Source organism: Pempheris klunzingeri, chromosome 22 (genome assembly GCF_042242105.1).
Source record: "Pempheris klunzingeri isolate RE-2024b chromosome 22, fPemKlu1.hap1, whole genome shotgun sequence".
Classification (NCBI taxonomy): domain Eukaryota; kingdom Metazoa; phylum Chordata; class Actinopteri; order Acropomatiformes; family Pempheridae; genus Pempheris; species Pempheris klunzingeri.
This window is the reverse complement of record NC_092033.1, coordinates 1,282,230-1,303,496: the sequence shown is the minus strand read 5'-3', so window position 1 is coordinate 1,303,496 and position 21,267 is coordinate 1,282,230. Positions and strand designations below refer to the sequence as shown.

The window sequence follows — 21,267 nt, the reverse complement described above, 5'->3', positions numbered from 1 at the left end:
CGGATCACTGGGATAAAGGAGTGTTTAGGGTTTGGCCTGGATGGATCCACTGCTGATTGGCTCCTCTCTCTCTCTCTCTTTGTTTGCTCAGTCACTCACTGCAGCTCAAAGAACCTTTGAACGACATTTTCACTGTTTTATTTCCCTTTTTGTGGACTTCTGGAAGTCGTCTCTGTCGATCGAAGTGTAAGTCAACGTTCTTCTGTTCCTGTTAGTTGTAGTTGTAGACTGTCTGTGATCGGCAGATCTGCACAGTTGTTACAACCAGCATGTCTTGTTAACGTGTATAATTTATGGGGAAATTATGCCTCACCGTTGATTTCTCATCCCGTCAGTGGGAGCAGGACTTTGATTCATATTTCTGTGGTGCAGTAGTAGATAGTAGATTGTGTTCACTGTATTTTCTGGAGTATTGTAGATGATGTTATTTGCATTTAGTTTTAAAAATGAGAGTATTGTTAGAATCCAGTGTTGAGATTTAAAAGTTATAATGATTATGAAGTGCCTTTTTATATTATGTAAATGTATTATTAATCAATAAGCAGTAAAGCTATGCTGAGATAAATTCACACACTCACACACACATACTCACAGTTAGGGTGTAGACTCTCAGGAATCTGCTCTGAGGTAGAAATAAGATAATTGTAACATATGATGAAATAAATTAAATTAATTGTGTATTTTACTTATAAACGTAAATATATATATATATATAAATATATATATATATATATATATATATATATATCTATATATATATATATATACACACACACACACACACATAAATAAATCATCAACAAAAGAACATAGTCATGGTACGGCTATGGAGCTGGAGGAAAACCAATGAAACAAACACAAATTCTGTATTGAAACAGAAAGCACAGCAAAAATAATAAATTGAACGAGAAAATGTACAAAACACAAAACCTTGCAAGGAATTAAATTACACAAATCAATAAGTTCCAACAGTTCAAATATAGAAATAACAAAATTCACACAGAAGAAAAAACAACAATGTCCCTTTAAAGTCTTTCTCAATCTCAATGAGAGGAAAAAAATGAAGAAGGGGGAAAAAGAAGTTTGTCGGCACAGTATGTTACCATTGCAGCAGTCTTAACACCACCAGGCTTGAGGCCTGCACCAGACCAGGGAGGTTTGTTCAGTGGTTCCTTTGTAGCTCGCCATCATGTCGATCTGTTCCACCAAAAAACCTGACCTGTTTAGGTAAACAGGTAAAGACATTAAACTTGGGTTTAATGTGTGTATCTGGCATTCAGATTTCCATCAGCAGTGTTTTTACTCATGTCTCACCATCCATTCAGCTGGAGAAGCCTTATCCTGAGCAGCACAGCGTATCACGCATCCTGAGCGGAAAGCTGCTCACTGTTGGATTGAATGAATGGGTTTTTTTTTTATAAAGTGAAATAAATCCGCAGGGTTTGGTTGGTGTATGAGATGACATGATTCACTCACCACTTTGGTTGGTATTTGTATATGGATCCAAGTTCAATGTGCCAAGTGTCAAGGTGCAATTGTTTGCTGAGGATGATAGTGTGTGTTCTTCCAGGGCTTTCATGACTGAGTGCATGCATGCTTGAATTCACCTGCTGCACAGGTGTAGGGCGGGTCCAAGGGGCGCCTCCATTGGCCCATGAATTCAGACTGACAGCCCAACTATCCAATCCAACACAAACTAGGCCTTCTGATGTATGGCCAACAAAAATCTTTACAAAGTGGCCTATTTTATCTGGGTTACATAATAATTTGCTGACACATGCTCACATTCAGATCACACAGAGAAACAACTCAAGGTTAAATACTGAATAAGGGAACAGAGGTAATTAGAGAGACGCCCTGAAGTTGAACCAAAGCATGTATAAAGACTCAAAGATGAGGGAGTGTAGGTTTTCCTCCCCTTTAGGACGCTGTCTCTGCTGACTGGATGATCTATGTGCCTGTGCACCAAACCAGGAGAGCTCAGTCTAAACCACTGCTCTCCTCCTTCTTTGACGAACCAATCAGATAGTTGCACATTTTGAGTATTTGACATTGTGTAATGCTAAGCTAAGCTAGCTCACTAATGGTTTACCAGCTGTGGTTTTCTGAACAGAAGAGATCCTTGTACGAGCCATTTTGATTCTCCAATATTTGCAGGTACCCTGTGAGGAGACTTTAATGTGTGATGTGATGGTTTGAACTCAGCAACTATTTCCAGAGCTAAAACCTGCTCTGGTGTCGATCAGAGCTTCTGTTGCTGCTCTGATAGTTTGGTGTCACATTTTTCCTCCTGGTTTCAGCAGGGAGCCACGATGGGGTCAGAGGTGCTTTTAACTTTTCTGCAGGATTTAAGAGACGATGAACTCAGGAAATTCCTGTGGTTTCTGACGATGTCTGATGCCCTGGATGAGTATGAGACCATCAACGAGCGCCAACTGTTGAGGGAAAATATGTGGGAAACGGTGGATCTGATGGTGAAGGCCTACACACCTGATGGAGCTCTGAAGGTGACCAAGAATATTTTAGAGAAGATGAACAGGAAGGATCTGGTGCAGAAGCTGCCAGGCACCAGTTCAGGACCAGCAGGTCAGTCACACAACTGATTTTATTTGTATTTTCAGTCAGAATTGAAAATATAACAATTGTAATATGTGATCTCTCGACAAACACAGTGGACAGCACTGAGGTGGAGATAATAGATGAAGCTCCAGCAGCCACAACGTCCAGCAACCTTCGGGCTCCACATCCCAGACAAGAAGCTCCCACCCTCCAGGAGCAGATCATCACTGCTGTGGCTGAGTCCAGGGAGCGTTGGGGGCTCTCACAGCCAGCGCTTGAACAGGTTTTGGCCGCCAAAGGAGTGGATGTGGCTAACATCAACATGGTCACCTCCAACCTGGTGCATGAAGGGACTCTGACTCAGACCAATGGCAACGGCATCGTCTTCTTCAAGCTGAATGCGGAAGCAGTTAAGAAGGCGACTGCGGCAGCAAAAACAGCGGCAAGGAAAGCGGCTGCAGCTGAGAAGGCGGCTGCGGCGAAGAGAGAAGCCGCCAAGGAGGCGGCTGAGAAGGTGGCAGAGGCTGAGGAGGATGCTGCAATGAAGAAAGCAGATGCAGAGGAAGCGGCTGAGGCTGAGACTGTGGCCATGGCAGCCAAGGAAGCAGCCGACAAGAAGGCGGAAGTGATCAAGAAGGCGGCAGCGATCAAGAGGGCGACAGCAGCGGTTGAGAAGGCGGAGACGGCGTTCAAGAGGGCGGCAGTAGCAACCCAGAAGGTGGGAGCAGCCGGAGGGCAATGGTTCTCTCCACCTTTTAACCCTTGAAAAGTGATTTGTTGTGAATTACTTCTTGCAGCCCACCTGCCGTACCTGTTTCAGTTAGTCCGCTCGACCTTGCAGGGCTCGTAAAGACCTATTGGTGCATCTTATGAGAGCGGACTAACTTCCTTTAATTTTGTTATAATCATCTGTGAAATGTGCAGTGGCATTTTCACTCCTAGTCTATCAGGTTCGTCTGCAATAGGTATTAATGGTAAATATAATTTGACTCTGTTTGGAAGAATAGGATTGTGATTTTATCATCTGCACTGTGGATAATAAATATTAACATTTATGCACCTTCATTCCTTGTACTCCAGTTTATTTAGTGCTTGGCCTGTGGGGTCAAGTCCAACAGAATCACTGAATCACTTGTGATAAGACTGAAGTGAGAAAGATTGATTTCAAACAGGTTATAAACTGTGTTTGGTGGTTCTAAATATATCAGGAAGGAAGTCTTTTATTGAGGTTTGCTTCTTTCTTTCCCTCTGCCAGCGAGGCTAACCTGTCCAGATCACTAGGATAAAGTAGTGATCGATGGTGTTTTCAGGTCGTCAGAGACACACCTGTTCCTCCTGATGACGGGGAATCACCTGAGCAGGTGATCTGTGAAGATCTGATTCAGGACTTTTTTAGGACAAACAGCATTATTACAACAGCAGTAAGAGAGGAGACACATTTAGACTGATCTAGAAATCTTTCTCAGCTTGAAGGAGGTGAATTCATCAAGAGTCCAGTGGAGAATTTAAAGTGCCAGAGTGTTTAGAGAAGATGAACAGGAAGGATCTGGTGCAGAAGCTTCCAGGCACCAGTTCAGGACCAGCAGGTCAGTCACACTAACTTTCAGTCAAAATTAAAACTATAACAAATGTAATATGTGATCTGTCTCGACAAACAGTGAACAGCACTGAGGTGGAGATGACAGGCTCATATGTAAAATGTGCCTGTTAGTGTTTGGCCAATTTGCCTGTGAGCTTGTTTTACCCTGAATGGTATGTTTCCCAGTGAGGTATCAAGATCTGACTGCCTCCTCAGTACCATGTGAAAGGGCTTTTGTATTTCTAAACAGAGAAACCAACAGAGTCCAAGCACTTGCTTCATGTGGGTGAGAAGCTTTCTTTTTGGTGCACACCTCACAGAAGACAAGCATGTTGTTATGGCACCATCTTGTGGAATGATTCCACTATTGCTTTTATGTTTGGTTTGAATTATTCTGAACCAAATCTTATTTTTGTAACTGCTACCAGTGATTGTTACCCCTGGTTGACTTTGAATAGATAAATAAAAAAAAAAACAAGGGGTGAGTGTTTTGAAAGGCTCCTCAAGATCCAGCTCCCTTCAAAGAGCCTTAAATCCCATCTGTATAAAATATGTGTCAGACATGTTGCTTTGTAGCAGCTGTGGTTGGTTTCCACCAGATTACTGCTCACTAAATGTCTCCATACTTCAGTGTGCTGCACATTGTTTCCTCAAAGAATCAAAATGTGTACATAATATAAGTATTATTTCAATCTAGCAATTTATTCCTACTTGCTGAAACAATTAATATTTGTAATCCATTTAAATGCTCCTTGTATCCCTATATTTTATACTCCCAAAGAATTGGGAGAAAATAGTTATCTACATGTTTTCTATGAGTTTAAATGAACTCAGCTCTTTAAAAGGATGTTTGTGGCTCTTAAAAGAGCCTTTGTTGTTGTGGTTGTGGTTCCTGTTGTGTTTCCGGGAGTCAGTCTAAGCTCTCTCTCCGCGGATGCGGCGGGCCAGCTGGATGTCTTTGGGCATGATGGTGACCCTCTTGGCGTGGATGGCGCACAGGTTGGTGTCCTCGAAGAGTCCGACCAGGTAAGCCTCGCTGGCCTCCTGCAGAGCCATGACGGCCGAGCTCTGGAAGCGCAGGTCGGTCTTGAAGTCCTGAGCGATCTCACGGACCAGGCGCTGGAAGGGCAGCTTGCGGATGAGCAGCTCGGTGGACTTCTGGTAGCGGCGGATCTCCCTGAGGGCCACCGTGCCGGGCCTGTAGCGGTGAGGCTTCTTCACTCCGCCGGTGGCCGGGGCGCTCTTGCGGGCGGCCTTGGTGGCCAGCTGCTTCCTGGGAGCTTTTCCTCCGGTGGACTTACGGGCGGTCTGCTTGGTTCGGGCCATTTTCCTGCTTCCTCTGTCTCCTCTCACTTCACAGATAAACGATGAATGAAGCTCCGCTCGCTGCTGCCGCTTTATAAAGGAGCCGCCGGAGCCACGGCAGCGCTGATTGGTCCAGACGGAGGAGCGCGCGCCCCAAAGCTGCCTGACTATTGGACGAGACGGATTCAAACTGACGGAAGTTTAACGGTCAGAGAGAAACAAAGAAAGAAAGATTAACGGCTCATATTACAATTAAAACATTGTTTACACTAAACATTTTCCTTAATGTGTTTTTCTCTGAACTGTGGCTTGAAGAACAATCACCTTACTTCCTTGTATTGATCAGCTACAAACCTTTCTGATGTGTGAACAAATATCAATGCTACAAACAAACATCCCATAGAGAACAGGAGGAAGCTGCTTGAACTACTTTAAGGCTCCAGTCTCCATCACAACCAGCCTCCTGTCATCAGAGGAGGGAGAGATGGACATACTTCAGTCCTTCAACATTAAACACAAAGCTGAATTATTATTTTATTGGTCCTCAACACTTATTCCAGGGGCGTCTCTCTGGGACAGGCTGAGCAGAATAGATGTTCAGTTTCCCCACAGGATCAAACCACCTGATCGATGGGCTCAGAAAGAGAAAACTATTTAAAGATCTGATGAGTCTGAGTTCTTCATTCACTCTCAATCTGTTCTATAGAAAACAGATGCTACTGATATGATCTACTGTCCAATAATCAGTTGATGAAAAGACCACCTGCTTTGTGCTTCTCATCACATTCTTTGCTGGGTTTATTGTCAGGGTCTCTAAATCCACTAGATCAAATTAATGAAACCAGTTCAAATAAAGATCACTTCAGATCATTTGTCTTACAGTGAAATGTTTGCAGCCGCAGTAGAAGAAGACACTTTAGCACAGATGTGTGTAAAAAAGTGTTTTTTTATACAAGTTTCATCCAAAGATCTGCTCTCAGTTGTCATAAATAAAGAGATTTAACAGTTGTAACGTACAATAAAAGATCAATTCAGCAGAGTAAAAGATACCAAAGATGTTCATACTCATAAAATACAAGCACCTTCAGATTATAGCAATTATTCCAAAAATGTAGAAAAACATTCCAGCTTTGACCATAAACTGGACCTTTGAAGGGAGAAATGTACCATTAAAGAACACAATTATTACTAAACACTCAACAGTATTTTACATCATGTCTTTTAGAGCTTCTACATTCATTTTGTCTTTGTTTTTATATGAATAAACAATAAACAAGACTTTAAGCACAGCTCACTTTAGCAAAAGTACTTTTATATAGTTGGAATAAGTCATGATGTAGTTGAGGCTGAGTGAATCCCACATCATCAATCTGAATAGAACAGATTGACAGGATCTTTATTGATCCCCAGGGGGGAAATTCTGATAAATAAGAACAAAATTAACAGATTATACACACATTTCACTTTAACCAAATACACTTGAAATATAAGAACTAGTATAAAGTTGTAATATCATTGTAGAGACATTGAGGAGGATTTGCTCTGAAGAGACTGTGGAGGCTCTTAAAAGAGCCGTTGTTGCAGCAGGTGGTGGATGAAGGAGCTGCTTTACTTCTTGGCCTTCTTGGCTGCAGGTTTCTTAGCCGGAGCTTTCTTGGCTGGTACCTTCTTGGCAGGCTTCTTGGGGCTCTTCTTGGGAGCAGCAGCCTTCTTGGGGCTCTTCTTGGCTGCTGCCGGCTTCTTAGCGGCCGCTGCTTTCTTGGCCGGTGCCTTCTTCGGGGACTTCTTGGGGGCAGCTGCTTTCTTGGCTGCGGGCTTCTTTGCTGCCGCTTTCTTGGCCGCTACTTTCTTGGCCGCGGGCTTCTTGACCTTAGCCGGAGCTTTCTTGGCCGCCGCCGCTTTCTTGACGGGCTTGGCGGCCTTGGGCTCCTTGGCCAGCTTGAAGGAGCCGGACGCCCCGGTCCCTTTGGTCTGGGTCAGGGTCCCTTTCCCCACCAGCTTGATGACGGCGCTGTTGATGCGCTTGTTGCTCTTGGCCACATCCACTCCTTTGGCGGCCAGAGCCTTCTTCAGCGCCGCCACCGAGAGCCCCTTCCGCTCCTTGGACGCGGCCACGGCGGTGACGATCAGCTTTGGGAGGGTGGGTCCGTCCTTCTTGGGCCGGGGAGCGGCCTTCTTCTTGGCGGCCTTAGCCGGAGCCTTAGCCGGGGCTTTGGCCGGAGCGGCCGCTGCTGCTGGAGCTTCTTCTGCCATGTTTGTGTGTGTTCGCTCTGCTGTGTTTGTCTCAGCGTGTCCGAGCTCAGAGCAGGAGGCGGGACTTATAAAGGACGTGAGAACCGTGGAGACTCAACGCCCAAAGCCGCTCCGCTGCTCGCCTCAAATGTGGCGACACTTGTGTTTTCTCTTCCTCATTTTAGGGATAAAATACACTCAGGATCAACGTTTTGGACCCCAATTCTTACCGCTTTGCTTAGAAAACGCTCTTCGCTTCAGACTCCGCTCACGTTGGGCCACATGGACTCATGTGTTTAACTCCACGGGGCTTCAAACCTCCGGAATACACCGTCACTTTGGACAACTCGCGGAGAGTTTTCTTCACATTTCTCCTGTAAAAGTGCTCAAAAGTTACTTGTATTCAATGTGACAGCGCTGCTGCTGTTAGCAAACACATGTGGCGATGGAATAAAGGTGAAATCTCCGCACTAATGTGCTTTATTTAGTCTCAACCAGACGGGTTTTCGCTGCAGGTAAACACAGGGACTCCTGTCTCTGACGGAGCCGCTGGAAAACACTTCCCTTCTCCACTAAAAGTTGCTTCAACACCGCAAAACATTTGACTGACTGTGATTTCTGCCGAAAAGACTCCAGGATGTTTCCATCTTTGGCCCAAACTGCTGCACATGTTGACACAGCAGCTTTAAAACATCATCAGAGGCTCTGAGACCAAAAACATGGAGGAACCAGACAACAAGTGTTTTCAGTGGAATCCAAGATGGAGGAAACAAGAACATCTCAGTTCTTCTCTGATGGATCAATGATGGTTCTGAAAATAACATTTCATGGTTTCAGTGTTGGTTTATGGTTCAAACTTGAGGTTTGATCTTTATTATGTGTTTCATGCAAGTCGACTTGGATCAATTATCTGATTGATCTGTAGAGATCTCACTGAACAAATTTCCTTCAGTTTTATTTTTGGAGAAAAAGAAAATCAGATTCAGTGAATCATCATATTAATGACCAAACTCAGACAGACTCATAATCAAATGTATTGATAATCCAAAACAATGAATCTGCTCCAGGTGGCTTTTTGTTCTCTGCAGCGAAACAACAGATTAAAGACAAACTAACTTCAACATGATCCAGTTTAAATGTCTTAAAATCTCAAACTATATGTATTAAAGGAGAATTTCAGTTTCATTTTGAAAACTGGTTGTTCATTTGCACTAAAGGAAAATAAAGAACTGTTATAGCCCTTATAGTTTAGGGCTGGATCAGGCCTTAGACCAGCCCCTAGTTATGCTGCTACAGGCTCAGACTGCCGGGGGACTCCCATGATGCACTGGGCTCCTCTATTCTCTATCCTCCTCTTCCTCTCCATCGTTATGTCTCATGTCAGTCAAATGTCTGCCTCTAACTTGCTATCTTCCCCGGAGCGTTTCTGTGCTTTCTCATCTCTCAGGTTCCTGTGGATCCTGGTCCTGGTCCTGCTGATGTGGTTCCCTGGTTCCTATGGATCCTGGTCCTGGTCCCGCTGATGTGGTTCTCCACCAGCCAATGGATGTGCGTCTGTCCAAGGCTACAGCCTGTCCGTCCTTGGGAGCTGGATCTCTCCTTCACTGTGGTGCTCCCGGAGGTTTCTCTTTTCCCACTGGGTTTTTTGAGTTTTTCCTTCCCGAAGAAGGAGGGTCATAAAGGGCAGGTGATGCCTCGGACTGATCCACCGGACTGAACCATTGGCCTCATCGACTGCTGGACTCTTTATTAGACTGTTTGTTCGCTTACACTTGTTTATTTCAGTGAATTCTGTAAAGCACTGTGAGACACTCTGTTGTGATATTGGGCTATACAAATAAAATTGAATTGAATTAATGCTGAATAAATGTCCAGTAAGCTAAGCAGCCGTTGTGGTGTTTTCATTCCTCTTCTCCTAGAAAAGATCCTAAAATGAGTGCTTCTGCACAAACATCACACACTTTGGTCTTTGTGCTGCTGTAATAACCACGTTTCTTGTTTGGGGGATCAGATTTATAAATACATAGATACTTTATTCATCACCTGGGGCAAACTCAGGTATCAAACAATGAAATGGAGACAGGAATAAATAGTTCAGGTCATAAAACAGTAAACTAGCCACCACTGGTAGAGCAGGAGTAACATTTCTCCACAAACACCAATAAGGATTATAACGTTAAAACAATACCTGGTTGACCTGTGACCTCTGCACAGATGTGAAGGTAGTTTTTTGGATATAAAATAAGTATTAATCTGAGTATTTTACCATTAAATTACCATCAAATGGTTAAACATTCTGCTAATTGTCAGAGTAGTGATGGTTTGGCAAATTATTTAGATTAAATACTTGTAGGACATGTTCACTGACATTCTGTAAAACTGAGTAACAGTGAAAACCCTTAACTAAACTATTACTTAAACCAGTAACACAAATAACAACAGCTGTTTCACCATTAAACAGTTTTGCTCCATCAGACTTCTTAATGAACAACAGGTCAGTGGCTGCTATCCCATATTAACTTATTCATAGTTATTGATTACTTGCTGCACTATTTTATAGCTGCTTCATTAGCTGGGTGGCTTTTAATTTAGAAGTATTACTATTTACTATCTTTTGAAGTGTAATGTGAAACAGTACCTACATAAAAATGACAAAAACAATTAGTGGATCTTGGCCTTGATCCTGATTGTATTTTATAATTACAGTTTTTAATGTATAACAGAAACTAGTCACAGGATAACTATCAAAGATGTTCAGGGTCCAAACACAACATGGTGTTGGTGCACAACAGTCAGCACAAGTTAGATATTCTCTAATAAGAGATAATAAAAACAGATTCACTTTATGAAGCAGCTTCGAGTAACAGATTCCAGGACTTTGTCCCATGCTCAGCAGGTACTGGCAGTGAAACTCTTGGGTCTCTGGTTCCCAGTAACATTGTTAACAAATAAACACCAGCAAGTAATATAAATGTGATATATAGAACTAAGAGATAAAATGTACAATTGTTGGATCTATTGTAGCTTTGTCATAATTGTACAAATCTTAAGAAAAAACATAATAAGTGTAATATTTAAGAGAGCAGCTCTGTAGTTAAAGTGGTGGCTCTGAAAAGAGCCGTTAGAGTGAGTGTGGACTGGATGAGGGTCTGGTTTAACCTCCGAAGCCGTACAGGGTTCGGCCCTGCCTCTTGAGGGCGTACACCACGTCCATGGCGGTGACCGTCTTCCTCTTGGCGTGCTCGGTGTAGGTGACGGCGTCCCGGATGACGTTCTCCAGGAAGACCTTGAGCACACCGCGGGTCTCCTCGTAGATCAGACCCGAGATACGTTTGACTCCGCCGCGGCGAGCCAGACGGCGGATGGCGGGCTTGGTGATTCCCTGGATGTTATCACGGAGGACTTTCCGGTGGCGCTTGGCGCCTCCTTTACCGAGTCCCTTTCCTCCTTTGCCTCTTCCGCTCATCTTGTCTCAGTCTAGTTTCTCCTGAAGAAAAACTGATGAGGAAACAGCAGCGAGCGGCCCTTTATAAAGCCCCTTTGCGGACGTGTTTGAAGACAGCTTGAGCTCTTCCGGTTCCTCTATTCAGACTGCAAGCAGCTGCGTTTCCGGTTATACCGATTTCAAAATAAAAGCAGAAACATGGACTGGAATCGTCTAATTCTCAAACATTCAACATCACAGTTGTAATAATTTCAGATTATCGCACCAGATTGACATAAAGTAGATTTTCTTATTTCAGTATTCACCCACATTCATGCAGCTGGATGTAATAACAGAGTTTGGAGCATTTAGTTCATCTGGATTTATAGAAGAAAATAGATCCAGAGGATTATTCTGATTCTGTTTTACAGTTTGATCGTTGTGTAAAAGGAGATCAGAGCCTGTTTGATAAACCTGTTAACAGCAAGTGATCATGTTATCGGTGATGTCTGCTGTGTTTTGGATCCCAGATCAGGATGTCTGGAGGTGATCTACTTTGTTCCTGAGAAAAGGGAGTAAAAATTAAAATCTCTGGTAAAAAATTGGTTTTAACGTGAGCTCCAACACAAACTTGTCATCACTCATTTGTTTTTCTCCCGTGCAACTTTATTTATTCATTAGTCTTAATTTCATTTTCTCTATATCCCTCTTTTACCGACACTCTGCTACTGTAAGAACTGAATTTCCTCAAAGTGGAATAAAAAAAATGCCTCTTATCTCAACAGTTTACATGGATTTATTTAAGCACTATATTGTTACTGTATTACTGACTGTCTCATAAAATCAGAATCAGTCAGAAAGTTTTATTGTGATTTATTGTGAACGAAATTTGTTGTGCTAAAAAACCTACAAATACATCAATAAAAAATAACAATAAAAAGGCATAAAAATAGTCAGATTAAAAACAGGTGACTAAACAAACTTCAGTCCACGTAGCAGCTGAAGAAAATCTTGTTTAAGAAGTTGATTTTAACCTTTTTCATAATTCATCACTTTCACCTGATGAGCAGAACTCGGTGTGATTTGTGGATACTCTTTATTTTTTGTTTGCACGATAATAATAATAATAATACATTTTATTTATAATGCACTTTACATTTGGAGGCACAAAAGTGCAAGACATTAATCTAATGCAGCACTTTCACTGCTCACATTGTTCCAGAGCTGCTGTTTCTTTTCTAAACCTCTGAGCCACAAACTAGAATCAGTAGAGTCACTGCTGGACACCTTAGGGACTCAGAACTGTGGTGCATTTATTCAAAACTTTTAAAGATAAAGAGCTTTGATATTAAATTGAGTTGATTTTATGCTGCTGTATCATAGTGCTTCGTGTTTTATAGTGCTGCTGAATATTATGTGGAATATAACAGATAACGTAAAGATCCCTCAGTGGGTAAAGTTTGTTACTGCAGCAAAAAGGGGACAGAAAGTGAATAGAAATTAAACAAAATATATACAGAAGAATTATGTAGATTATGGCAGTTGGTAGTAATAATAAAGTGCAAGTGATTGGTGCAGCAGCTATGAGGGGAAAAGTATAAAAATATAATAAACTTGTTTTTATAGAATGAGCTCTTGATGGTCCCGGGTGTTTACAACAGTCATTATGGGTCTTTAATATATCAAGATTGAGTGTGAAAGCATTTTAACATCAATTTGTAATTCGTCAAATAGACCTCATGTGCAGAACTCAGTAAGATCTGTGGATCCTCATTTTGGTTTGATTAAAGAAAACAGTAACTAAACTAATAGCACTGTTTTATTCAACCCCCTGGATATCACTGAGTTTAAGCCCCAAACCATCTTCACCCACCTGAAATAGGTTTACATTGAAATTATAAGACAAGTTCATCTTAACTCAGATGACTTAATGTAGTGAGTATGATCATTAACATTTCATGGAGGAGACTCATAAGGGAGTCGCTTCAAGATAAAATCTAAAATGACTTTATAGAAAAAGCTCTTTAAGTGTAGTTGGGTGGCTTCAGCGCTGCGAATACTTTACCTGTGACCAGAATGAAAACCTCCGTTGGGTTCTTGGGCTGCCAATATAAGAACTGGACGAAAAGTTTCTAACAACTGGAGGTCACTGACTCCAAACCCCAAACCACCATCACCACCTGCAATATATGGTTTATTTATACTTCAGTTATTAAAGGACTCCTTTGTCTCAGTATAATTTTATGTCTTTGACTTGATTTTTGAAATCTCATTGTGAGCAAGTCAGATATGATAAACTGGATTAAAGTGACTTTTTATTTTATAGAAAAAGCTCTTTAAGTGTAGTTGGGTGGCTCTTAAAAGAGCCTTTGTGTTGGTGTGATGTGGTCCCGGGTGTTTACTTGGACTTGGCAGCCTTGTCGGTCTTCTTGGGCAGCAGGACCGCCTGGATGTTGGGCAGCACGCCGCCCTGAGCGATGGTGACTCCGCCCAGCAGCTTGTTGAGCTCCTCGTCGTTGCGGACGGCCAGCTGCAGGTGACGGGGGATGATACGGGTCTTCTTGTTGTCGCGGGCGGCGTTTCCGGCCAGCTCCAGGATCTCAGCGGTCAGGTACTCCAGCACGGCCGCCAGGTAGACCGGAGCTCCGGCTCCCACACGCTGAGCGTAGTTGCCCTTCCTCAGCAGCCTGTGGACACGGCCCACCGGGAACTGGAGCCCGGCACGGGATGAGCGGCTCTTAGCCTTGGCTCTGGCCTTTCCTGCTCCTTTACCGCCACGTCCAGACATCTTGGATTATTGTTTTCGACGAGTCAACGTTGAGAAATACAGCTGAGCGGTGAAACCGAGTTTATATAGAAAAGCAGCTGCTCGCTCATTGGTCAAATTCCACGTATCTACAATCGGCCAATCAGAGGACTTTTCATCTAGTTCCGGTATTATTAAACGACATTTCCGCTTTTTGCTGCTTTGAGATTTCAAAATAAAACGTGAATCGTCACATCCGTCCACTGTAAATAAAGTTCCACTCACTTATATGACTTAGTGTAAATACAGTGATCTCCTGTCAGCTCCGGAATTTATGAACAAACACACTTCACACTCTTTTGCTTTTCATGTGGAGATTATAGGAATATTTATGAACTCAAACAATTACACAAAGATAAATAAGACTAAATAATTTGGAGGTAATCAATAATAATAGTTGATCATTTGCTGTGTAGATGTTTCTGATGTTTCATAATCAAATCAAGTGAAACACATTAAGTATGAGCTGATCACCATGTGATCATTATCTATTATTCATTATTGATTGTGCACCGTTTCATTGACAGTTATTTAAACATTACACTGATCAGGAGACTGAATGGCAGCTGAGTTTTGTGGTGACAGTTGAAATAAAGATATAAGAATAAAAAGGCGTTTAGATGCTCACAATATCACTGAAGTCAAGAAAATTAATGAGGTATCAGTCAAAACAAAGGAAAATGCGAGATGGTTCTGTTTTATTAGAAAATTTCATTAAAGATAAAAAGTCATCATAACATCCGACACTGACGGAAAAGTAAAAGTCCTGCTTTCAATCCTTCACTCAGGTAAAAATACACAAGTATTACATCAAAATCTACTTAAAAAAAGCACTTAATATGATTCTAAATGTTCTGTAATGGGACATTTGGCAGAATATTACATTATTTTATTTATTCTGCCTTATTTATGTATGTGCCTTGCCGGGAGTCTGCCAAATTTCGTTATGCCTGCATAATGACAATAAGGAAACTTGACTTGACTATAAATATCCCTCCATAGCTAATGCTAACAAGGCTTCCTCACACAGACTGTAGAAAGTGAACTTGTTTATCAGCTCAGTGAACATTTTCCTGCTGAGTTTCTGCTCTCAGTCTCTAGTTCACTGTCTTCTTCAGCACAGCAGGACATTCATTTAGTCAATTATGGTCCATTTAGAGGAAAATACACCAGGAAGAGACCAATCAGAGGAGGCCTTCTTCTTCTGGTTCCAAAAAACCAAGCTGAACTAAGCTAAACTAAACTAAGCTAAACTACACTACAATAAGATAAGATCAGTCTGCTGCTGGAGGAGCTGCTCAGGGCCTCCAGTCTCAGCAGGAGGAGGTGGCGTCCATCAGGGCCGGCTCTTTCAATAGGCAATATAGGCAAATGCTAAGGGCGCCGTGGCCTCCAGGGGGCGCCACAAAAGGGGGAAAAAATACCTTAAATATGATTATATTAAAACTAGTTATTACTATTAACTCTTAAGATGGAAAAGCTCACGTTGATTCAAATGTAAAGCCCCCCCCCCTCCGGCTGATCGTTACCTGCTCGCTCTCTGTGGGGGGAGGGGCGAATTTATTGATGTGACCCCAGAGAACATTGTAAACATGTCAAAAGAAGAAGAGGGAAAACGGGAGAAAGAAAGAGGTAAAGTAAAGATCCAGTCATGACATGAAGCAGCATCAGGTGTAGCAGTTATCACAGTGTAACATCAGGTGTAGCAGTTATCACAGTTATCACAGTTATCACAGTGTAACATCAGGTGTAGCAGTTATCACAGTTATCACAGTTATCACAGTTATCACAGGTGTAGCAGTTATCACAGTGAGCATCAGGTGTAGCAGTTATCACAGTGTAACAGCAGGTTGTTCACTTGCTTCTGAGCGATTAGCCTCAACATCGTATGCTAATCAGTAAATAAGCAGTGTTATATTTCTGTAGCTGAGCGGCATGGAGAGGTCTTTACTGTTAGGATCATCTGGATAGATTAAACCTACTCAGTAGGTGTCTACATTGGCCTAATCTGTGCTTGTTTTATTTCCATCTGGCTAGCTAACGGTTTTCCTGCTTTTAATAGTCAGTCAGAATGCTGTTCCATTTTCAACCCTTCATGGATCTGATTTTTAACGCTAGTTGTTGGTTGTGTTACAGTTCATATTATCTAAAGCATGTTCATTGTTTTAAACTTTACGTCAGTCTTAAAGTACACATCATTATTATTATTATTATTATTATTCTTTATTCACTTATTTACAGGCTTTTATTTTGTGGTAAGGGTATTTATATTGTATTTCAGATTTTGTGTTTTTGTATTAATTTGTGATTTGTTAAGTATGTAAATTTGGTGACATGTTACCTTACAAATTAAAGACAATGATAAAAGCAATGCTATTCGATTTCTTTTGTAAGTGCATGTAAATCGCCGATGGAGGGGGGCGCCATCTAAAATCTCACCTAGGGCGCCACATTGGGTAGAGCCGGCTCTGGCATCCATGATGGATCTCAGCTTGGCAAACATCCTCCTCCTCAGTGAAGAGTCCCGGATGGATGAGACCCTCCTGATCAGACAGTGGATCCTGTTAAAAAGTCCTGATCAGACAGTGGATCCTGTTAAAAAGTCCTGATCAGACAGTGGATCCTGTTAAAAAGTCCTGATCAGACTGTGGAGCCTGTTAAAAAGTCCTGATCAGACTGTGGAGCCTGTTAAAAAGTCCTGATCAGACTGTGGAGCCTGTTAAAAAGTCCTGATCAGACTGTGGAGCCTGTTAAAAAGTCCTGATCAGACTGTGGAGCCTGTTAAAAAGTCCTGATCAGACTGTGGAGCCTGTTAAAAAGTCCTGATCAGCCTCCTCAGCAGTGACGAAGCTCTGGCCTCGTCTTGTTCAGGTGAACATCCTGGTTTTTGTGGTTCTCCGTCACCTCAGTGTCCAGACCTGGATGTTCATGATGACGATGACTCCTTGGTCTTGCTGACACTGATGTGAAGCTGGTTGAGCTCAGACCAGCTGACAAAGTCACTGATGATCCCTGTTTTTGGACCTTAACACTTTGAGCTCAGAGTGAAGGAGCTGAATTATAACATTCATCTCACTAGTTCTGTAGTTTTTCTAATATTATTCTCTTTTATTGATCCTACAAGTAAGAAATGTGGATATTACAGTGACACAAAGACAGAAAAGACTGTAAATATATTTCTGTTTCTCTGGTTCTTTATTTTTCACCATGTTTTTTACACAACAATTAGACCAAAGCAAATTCCTGAAATGTAAAAAAAAACCCTTTTTCTGATTCTGGCTCAAAGGTGAAAATTACAGGTTGAACTTGAACTAATCATTAAAGTTAAATACAGTAAGACAGCGTGCAGCAGGTTATTATATAGAAGGAGAAATAAAGTAATTAATAATTGATATTTTCTTTATATCACTTGTTTTTTTGCACTATTAATAATATTGTTTGGCCTTTAAGTGTCATATATAATATGTCATATTATAACCTGATGAACAGAACAGGATTTCTATTATAATGCAGATCAAAACATCCACAGGATCTGTTTACTTACACTCAAATATAAGTGGTACAGAAAAATGATCTGTTACCAAACAGATGAAATATTTTATCTTTCTCCAAAAACAAAACTGAAGGAAACTTCTGCAGATCAATCAGATAATTGATCTGAGTCGACTTGATGTTGCATGAAACACATAACAAAGATCAGACCTGAAGTCTGAACCATAAAGATGTTGTTTCCATCATTGGTCCATCAGAGAAGAACTGAGATGTTCTTGTTTCCTCCATCTTGGATTCCACTGAAAACACTTGTTGTCTGGTTCCTCCATGTTTTTGGTCTCAGAGCCTCTGATGATGTTTTAAAGCTGCTGTGTCAACATGTGCAGCAGTTTGGGCCAAAGATGGAAACATCCTGGAGTCTTTTCGGCAGAAATCACAGTCAGTCAAATGTTTTGCGGTGTTGAAGCAACTTTTAGTGGAGAAGGGAAGTGTTTTCCAGCGGCTCCGTCACAGACAGGAGTCCCTGTGTTTACCTGCAGCGAAAACCCTCCTGGTTGAGACTAAATAAAGCACATTAGTGCGGAGATTTCACCTTTATTCCATCGCCACATGTGTTTGCTAACAGCAGCAGCGCTGTCACATTGAATACAAGTAACTTTTGAGCACTTTTACAGGAGAAATGTGAAGAAAACTCTCCGCGAGTTGTCCAAAGTGACGGTGTATTCCGGAGGTTTGAAGCCCCGTGGAGTTAAACACATGAGTCCATGTGGCCCAACATGAGCGGAGTCTGAAGCGAAGAGCGTTTTCTAAGCAAAGCGGTAAGAATTGGGGTCCAAAACGTTGATCCTGAGTGTATTTTATCCCTAAAATGAGGAAGAGAAAACACAAGTGTCGCCACATTTGAGGCGAGCAGCGGAGCGGCTTTGGGCGTTGAGTCTCCACGGTTCTCACGTCCTTTATAAGTCCCGCCTCCTGCTCTGAGCTCGGACACGCTGAGACAAACACAGCAGAGCGAACACACACAAACATGGCAGAAGAAGCTCCAGCAGCAGCGGCCGCTCCGGCCAAAGCCCCGGCTAAGGCTCCGGCTAAGGCCGCTAAGAAGAAGGCCGCTCCCCGGCCCAAGAAGGACGGACCCACTCTCCCAAAACTGATAGTCACCGCCGTGGCCGCGTCCAAGGAGCGGAAGGGGCTCTCGGTGGCGGCGCTGAAGAAGGCTCTGGCCGCCAAAGGAGTGGATGTGGCCAAGAGCAACAAGCGCATCAACAGCGCCGTCATCAAGCTCGTGGGGAAAGGGACCCTGACTCAGACCAAAGGGACCGGGGCGTCCGGCTCCTTCAAGCTGGCCAAGGAGCCCAAGGCCGTCAAGCCCGTCAAGAAAGCGGCGGCGGCCAAGAAAGCTCCGGCTAAGGTCAAGAAGCCCGCGGCCAAGAAAGTAGCGGCCAAGAAACCGGCAGCAAAGAAGCCCGCAGCCAAGAAAGCAGCTGCCCCCAAGAAGTCCCCGAAGAAGGCACCGGCCAAGAAAGCAGCGGCCGCTAAGAAGCCGGCAGCAGCCAAGAAGAGCCCCAAGAAGGCTGCTGCTCCCAAGAAGAGCCCCAAGAAGCCCGCCAAGAAGGTACCAGCCAAGAAAGCTCCGGCTAAGAAACCTGCAGCCAAGAAGGCCAAGAAGTAAAGCAGCTCCTTCATCCACCACCTGCTGCAACAACGGCTCTTTTAAGAGCCTCCACAGCCTCTACAGAGCAAATCCTCCTCAATGTCTTTACAATGATATTACAACTTTATACTAGTTTTTATATTTAAAGTGTATTTGGTTAAAGTGAAATGTGTGTATAGTCTGTTAATTTTGTTCTTATTTATCAGAATTTCCCCCCTGGGGATCAATAAAGATCCTGTCAATCTGTTCTATTCAGATTGATGATGTGGGATTCACTCAGCCTCAACTACATCATGACTTATTCCAACTATATAAAAGTACTTTTGCTAAAGTGAGCTGTGCTTAAAGTCTTGTTTATTGTTTATTCATATAAAAACAAAGACAAAATGAATGTAGAAGCTCTAAAAGACATGATGTAAAATACTGTTGAGTGTTTAGTAATAATTGTGTTCTTTAATGGTACATTTCTCCCTTCAAAGGTCCAGTTTATGGTCAAAGCTGGAATGTTTTTCTACATTTTTGGAATAATTGCTATAATCTGAAGGTGCTTGTATTTTATGAGTATGAACATCTTTGGTATCTTTTACTCTGCTGAATTGATCTTTTATTGTACGTTACAACTGTTAAATCTCTTTATTTATGACGACTGAGAGCAGATCTTTGGATGAAACTTGTATAAAAAAAACACTTTTTTACACACATCTGTGCTAAAGTGTCTTCTTCTACTGCGGCTGCAAACATTTCACTGTAAGACAAATGATCTGAAGTGATCTTTATTTGAACTGATTTCATTAATTTGATCTAGTGGATTTAGAGACCCTGACAATAAACCCAGCAAAGAATGTGATGAGAAGCACAAAGCAGGTGGTCTTTTCATCAACTGATTATTGGACAGTAGATCATATCAGTAGCATCTGTTTTCTATAGAACAGATTGAGAGTGAATGAAGAACTCAGACTCATCAGATCTTTAAATAGTTTTCTCTTTCTGAGCCCATCGATCAGGTGGTTTGATCCTGTGGGGAAACTGAACATCTATTCTGCTCAGCCTGTCCCAGAGAGACGCCCCTGGAATAAGTGTTGAGGACCAATAAAATAATAATTCAGCTTTGTGTTTAATGTTGAAGGACTGAAGTATGTCCATCTCTCCCCCCTCTGATGACAGGAGGCTGGTTGTGATGGAGACTGGAGCCTTAAAGTAGTTCAAGCAGCTTCCTCCTGTTCTCTATGGGATGTTTGTTTGTAGCATTGATATTTGTTCACACATCAGAAAGGTTTGTAGCTGATCAATACAAGGAAGTGAGGTGATTGTTCTTCAAGCCACAGTTCAGAGAAAAACACATTAAGGAAAATGTTTAGTGTAAACAATGTTTTAATTGTAATATGAGCCGTTAATCTTTCTTTCTTTCTTTCTCTCTGACCGTTAAACTTCTGTCAGTTTGAATCCGTCTCGTCCAATAGTCAGGCAGCTTTGGGGCGCGCGCTCCTCCGTCTGGACCAATCAGCGCTGCCGTGGCTCCGGCGGCTCCTTTATAAAGCGGCAGCAGCAAGCGGAGCTTCATTCATTGTTTATCTGTGAAGTGAGAGGAGACAGAGGAAGCAGGAAAATGGCCCGAACCAAGCAGACCGCCCGTAAGTCCACCGGAGGAAAAGCTCCCAGGAAGCAGCTGGCCACCAAGGCCGCCCGCAAGAGCGCCCCGGCCACCGGCGGAGTGAAGAAGCCTCACCGCTACAGGCCCGGCACGGTGGCCCTCAGGGAGATCCGCCGCTACCAGAAGTCCACCGAGCTGCTCATCCGCAAGCTGCCCTTCCAGCGCCTGGTCCGCGAGATCGCTCAGGACTTCAAGACCGACCTGCGCTTCCAGAGCTCGGCCGTCATGGCTCTGCAGGAGGCCAGCGAGGCTTACCTGGTCGGACTCTTCGAGGACACCAACCTGTGCGCCATCCACGCCAAGAGGGTCACCATCATGCCCAAAGACATCCAGCTGGCCCGCCGCATCCGCGGAGAGAGAGCTTAGACTGACTCCCGGAAACACAACAGGAACCACAACCACAACCACAAAGGCTCTTTTAAGAGCCACAAACATCCTTTTTAAAGAGCAGAGTTCATTTAAACTCATAGAAAACATGTAGATAACTATTTTCTCCCAATTCTTTGGGAGTATAAAATATAGGGATACAAGGAGCATTTAAATGGATTACAAATATTAAATGTTT

At 42.7% G+C, this 21,267-nt stretch overlaps 7 protein-coding genes across 7 annotated transcripts; 3 read left to right on the top strand and 4 right to left on the bottom strand.

Moving 5' to 3' along the window:
- The first annotated feature begins 120 nt into the window (after positions 1-120).
- LOC139222220 (histone H1-like) lies at positions 121-3,325 on the top strand. The gene is made up of 3 exons (XM_070854196.1): positions 121-186; positions 2,301-2,586; positions 2,673-3,325. Exons 2-3 carry the CDS (start codon positions 2,313-2,315, stop codon positions 3,323-3,325), a joined length of 927 nt encoding a protein of 308 aa, XP_070710297.1. The 5' UTR covers positions 121-186; positions 2,301-2,312.
- Positions 3,326-5,015: 1,690 nt separating this feature from the next.
- Positions 5,016-5,491, bottom strand: LOC139221924 (histone H3). The gene has a single exon (XM_070853872.1). The coding sequence runs from the start codon at positions 5,462-5,464 to the stop codon at positions 5,054-5,056; it is 411 nt and encodes a 136-aa protein (XP_070709973.1). The 5' UTR covers positions 5,465-5,491; the 3' UTR covers positions 5,016-5,053.
- A 1,426-nt stretch (positions 5,492-6,917) lies between these two features.
- On the bottom strand, positions 6,918-7,744 carry LOC139221940 (histone H1-like). The gene has a single exon (XM_070853886.1). The coding sequence runs from the start codon at positions 7,694-7,696 to the stop codon at positions 7,052-7,054; it is 645 nt and encodes a 214-aa protein (XP_070709987.1). The 5' UTR covers positions 7,697-7,744; the 3' UTR covers positions 6,918-7,051.
- Positions 7,745-10,721: 2,977 nt separating this feature from the next.
- LOC139221936 (histone H4) lies at positions 10,722-11,150 on the bottom strand. The gene has a single exon (XM_070853883.1). The coding sequence runs from the start codon at positions 11,139-11,141 to the stop codon at positions 10,830-10,832; it is 312 nt and encodes a 103-aa protein (XP_070709984.1). The 5' UTR covers positions 11,142-11,150; the 3' UTR covers positions 10,722-10,829.
- Positions 11,151-13,473: 2,323 nt separating this feature from the next.
- Positions 13,474-13,903, bottom strand: LOC139221927 (late histone H2A.L3). Its single transcript, XM_070853875.1, has one exon. It carries the CDS (start codon positions 13,885-13,887, stop codon positions 13,498-13,500), a length of 390 nt encoding a protein of 129 aa, XP_070709976.1. The 5' UTR covers positions 13,888-13,903; the 3' UTR covers positions 13,474-13,497.
- A 4,506-nt stretch (positions 13,904-18,409) lies between these two features.
- LOC139221727 (histone H1-like) lies at positions 18,410-19,700 on the top strand. Its single transcript, XM_070853650.1, has one exon. The coding sequence runs from the start codon at positions 18,425-18,427 to the stop codon at positions 19,067-19,069; it is 645 nt and encodes a 214-aa protein (XP_070709751.1). The 5' UTR covers positions 18,410-18,424; the 3' UTR covers positions 19,070-19,700.
- Positions 19,701-20,635: 935 nt separating this feature from the next.
- LOC139221902 (histone H3) lies at positions 20,636-21,100 on the top strand. Its single transcript, XM_070853853.1, has one exon. The coding sequence runs from the start codon at positions 20,658-20,660 to the stop codon at positions 21,066-21,068; it is 411 nt and encodes a 136-aa protein (XP_070709954.1). The 5' UTR covers positions 20,636-20,657; the 3' UTR covers positions 21,069-21,100.
- Positions 21,101-21,267: the final 167 nt, after the last annotated feature.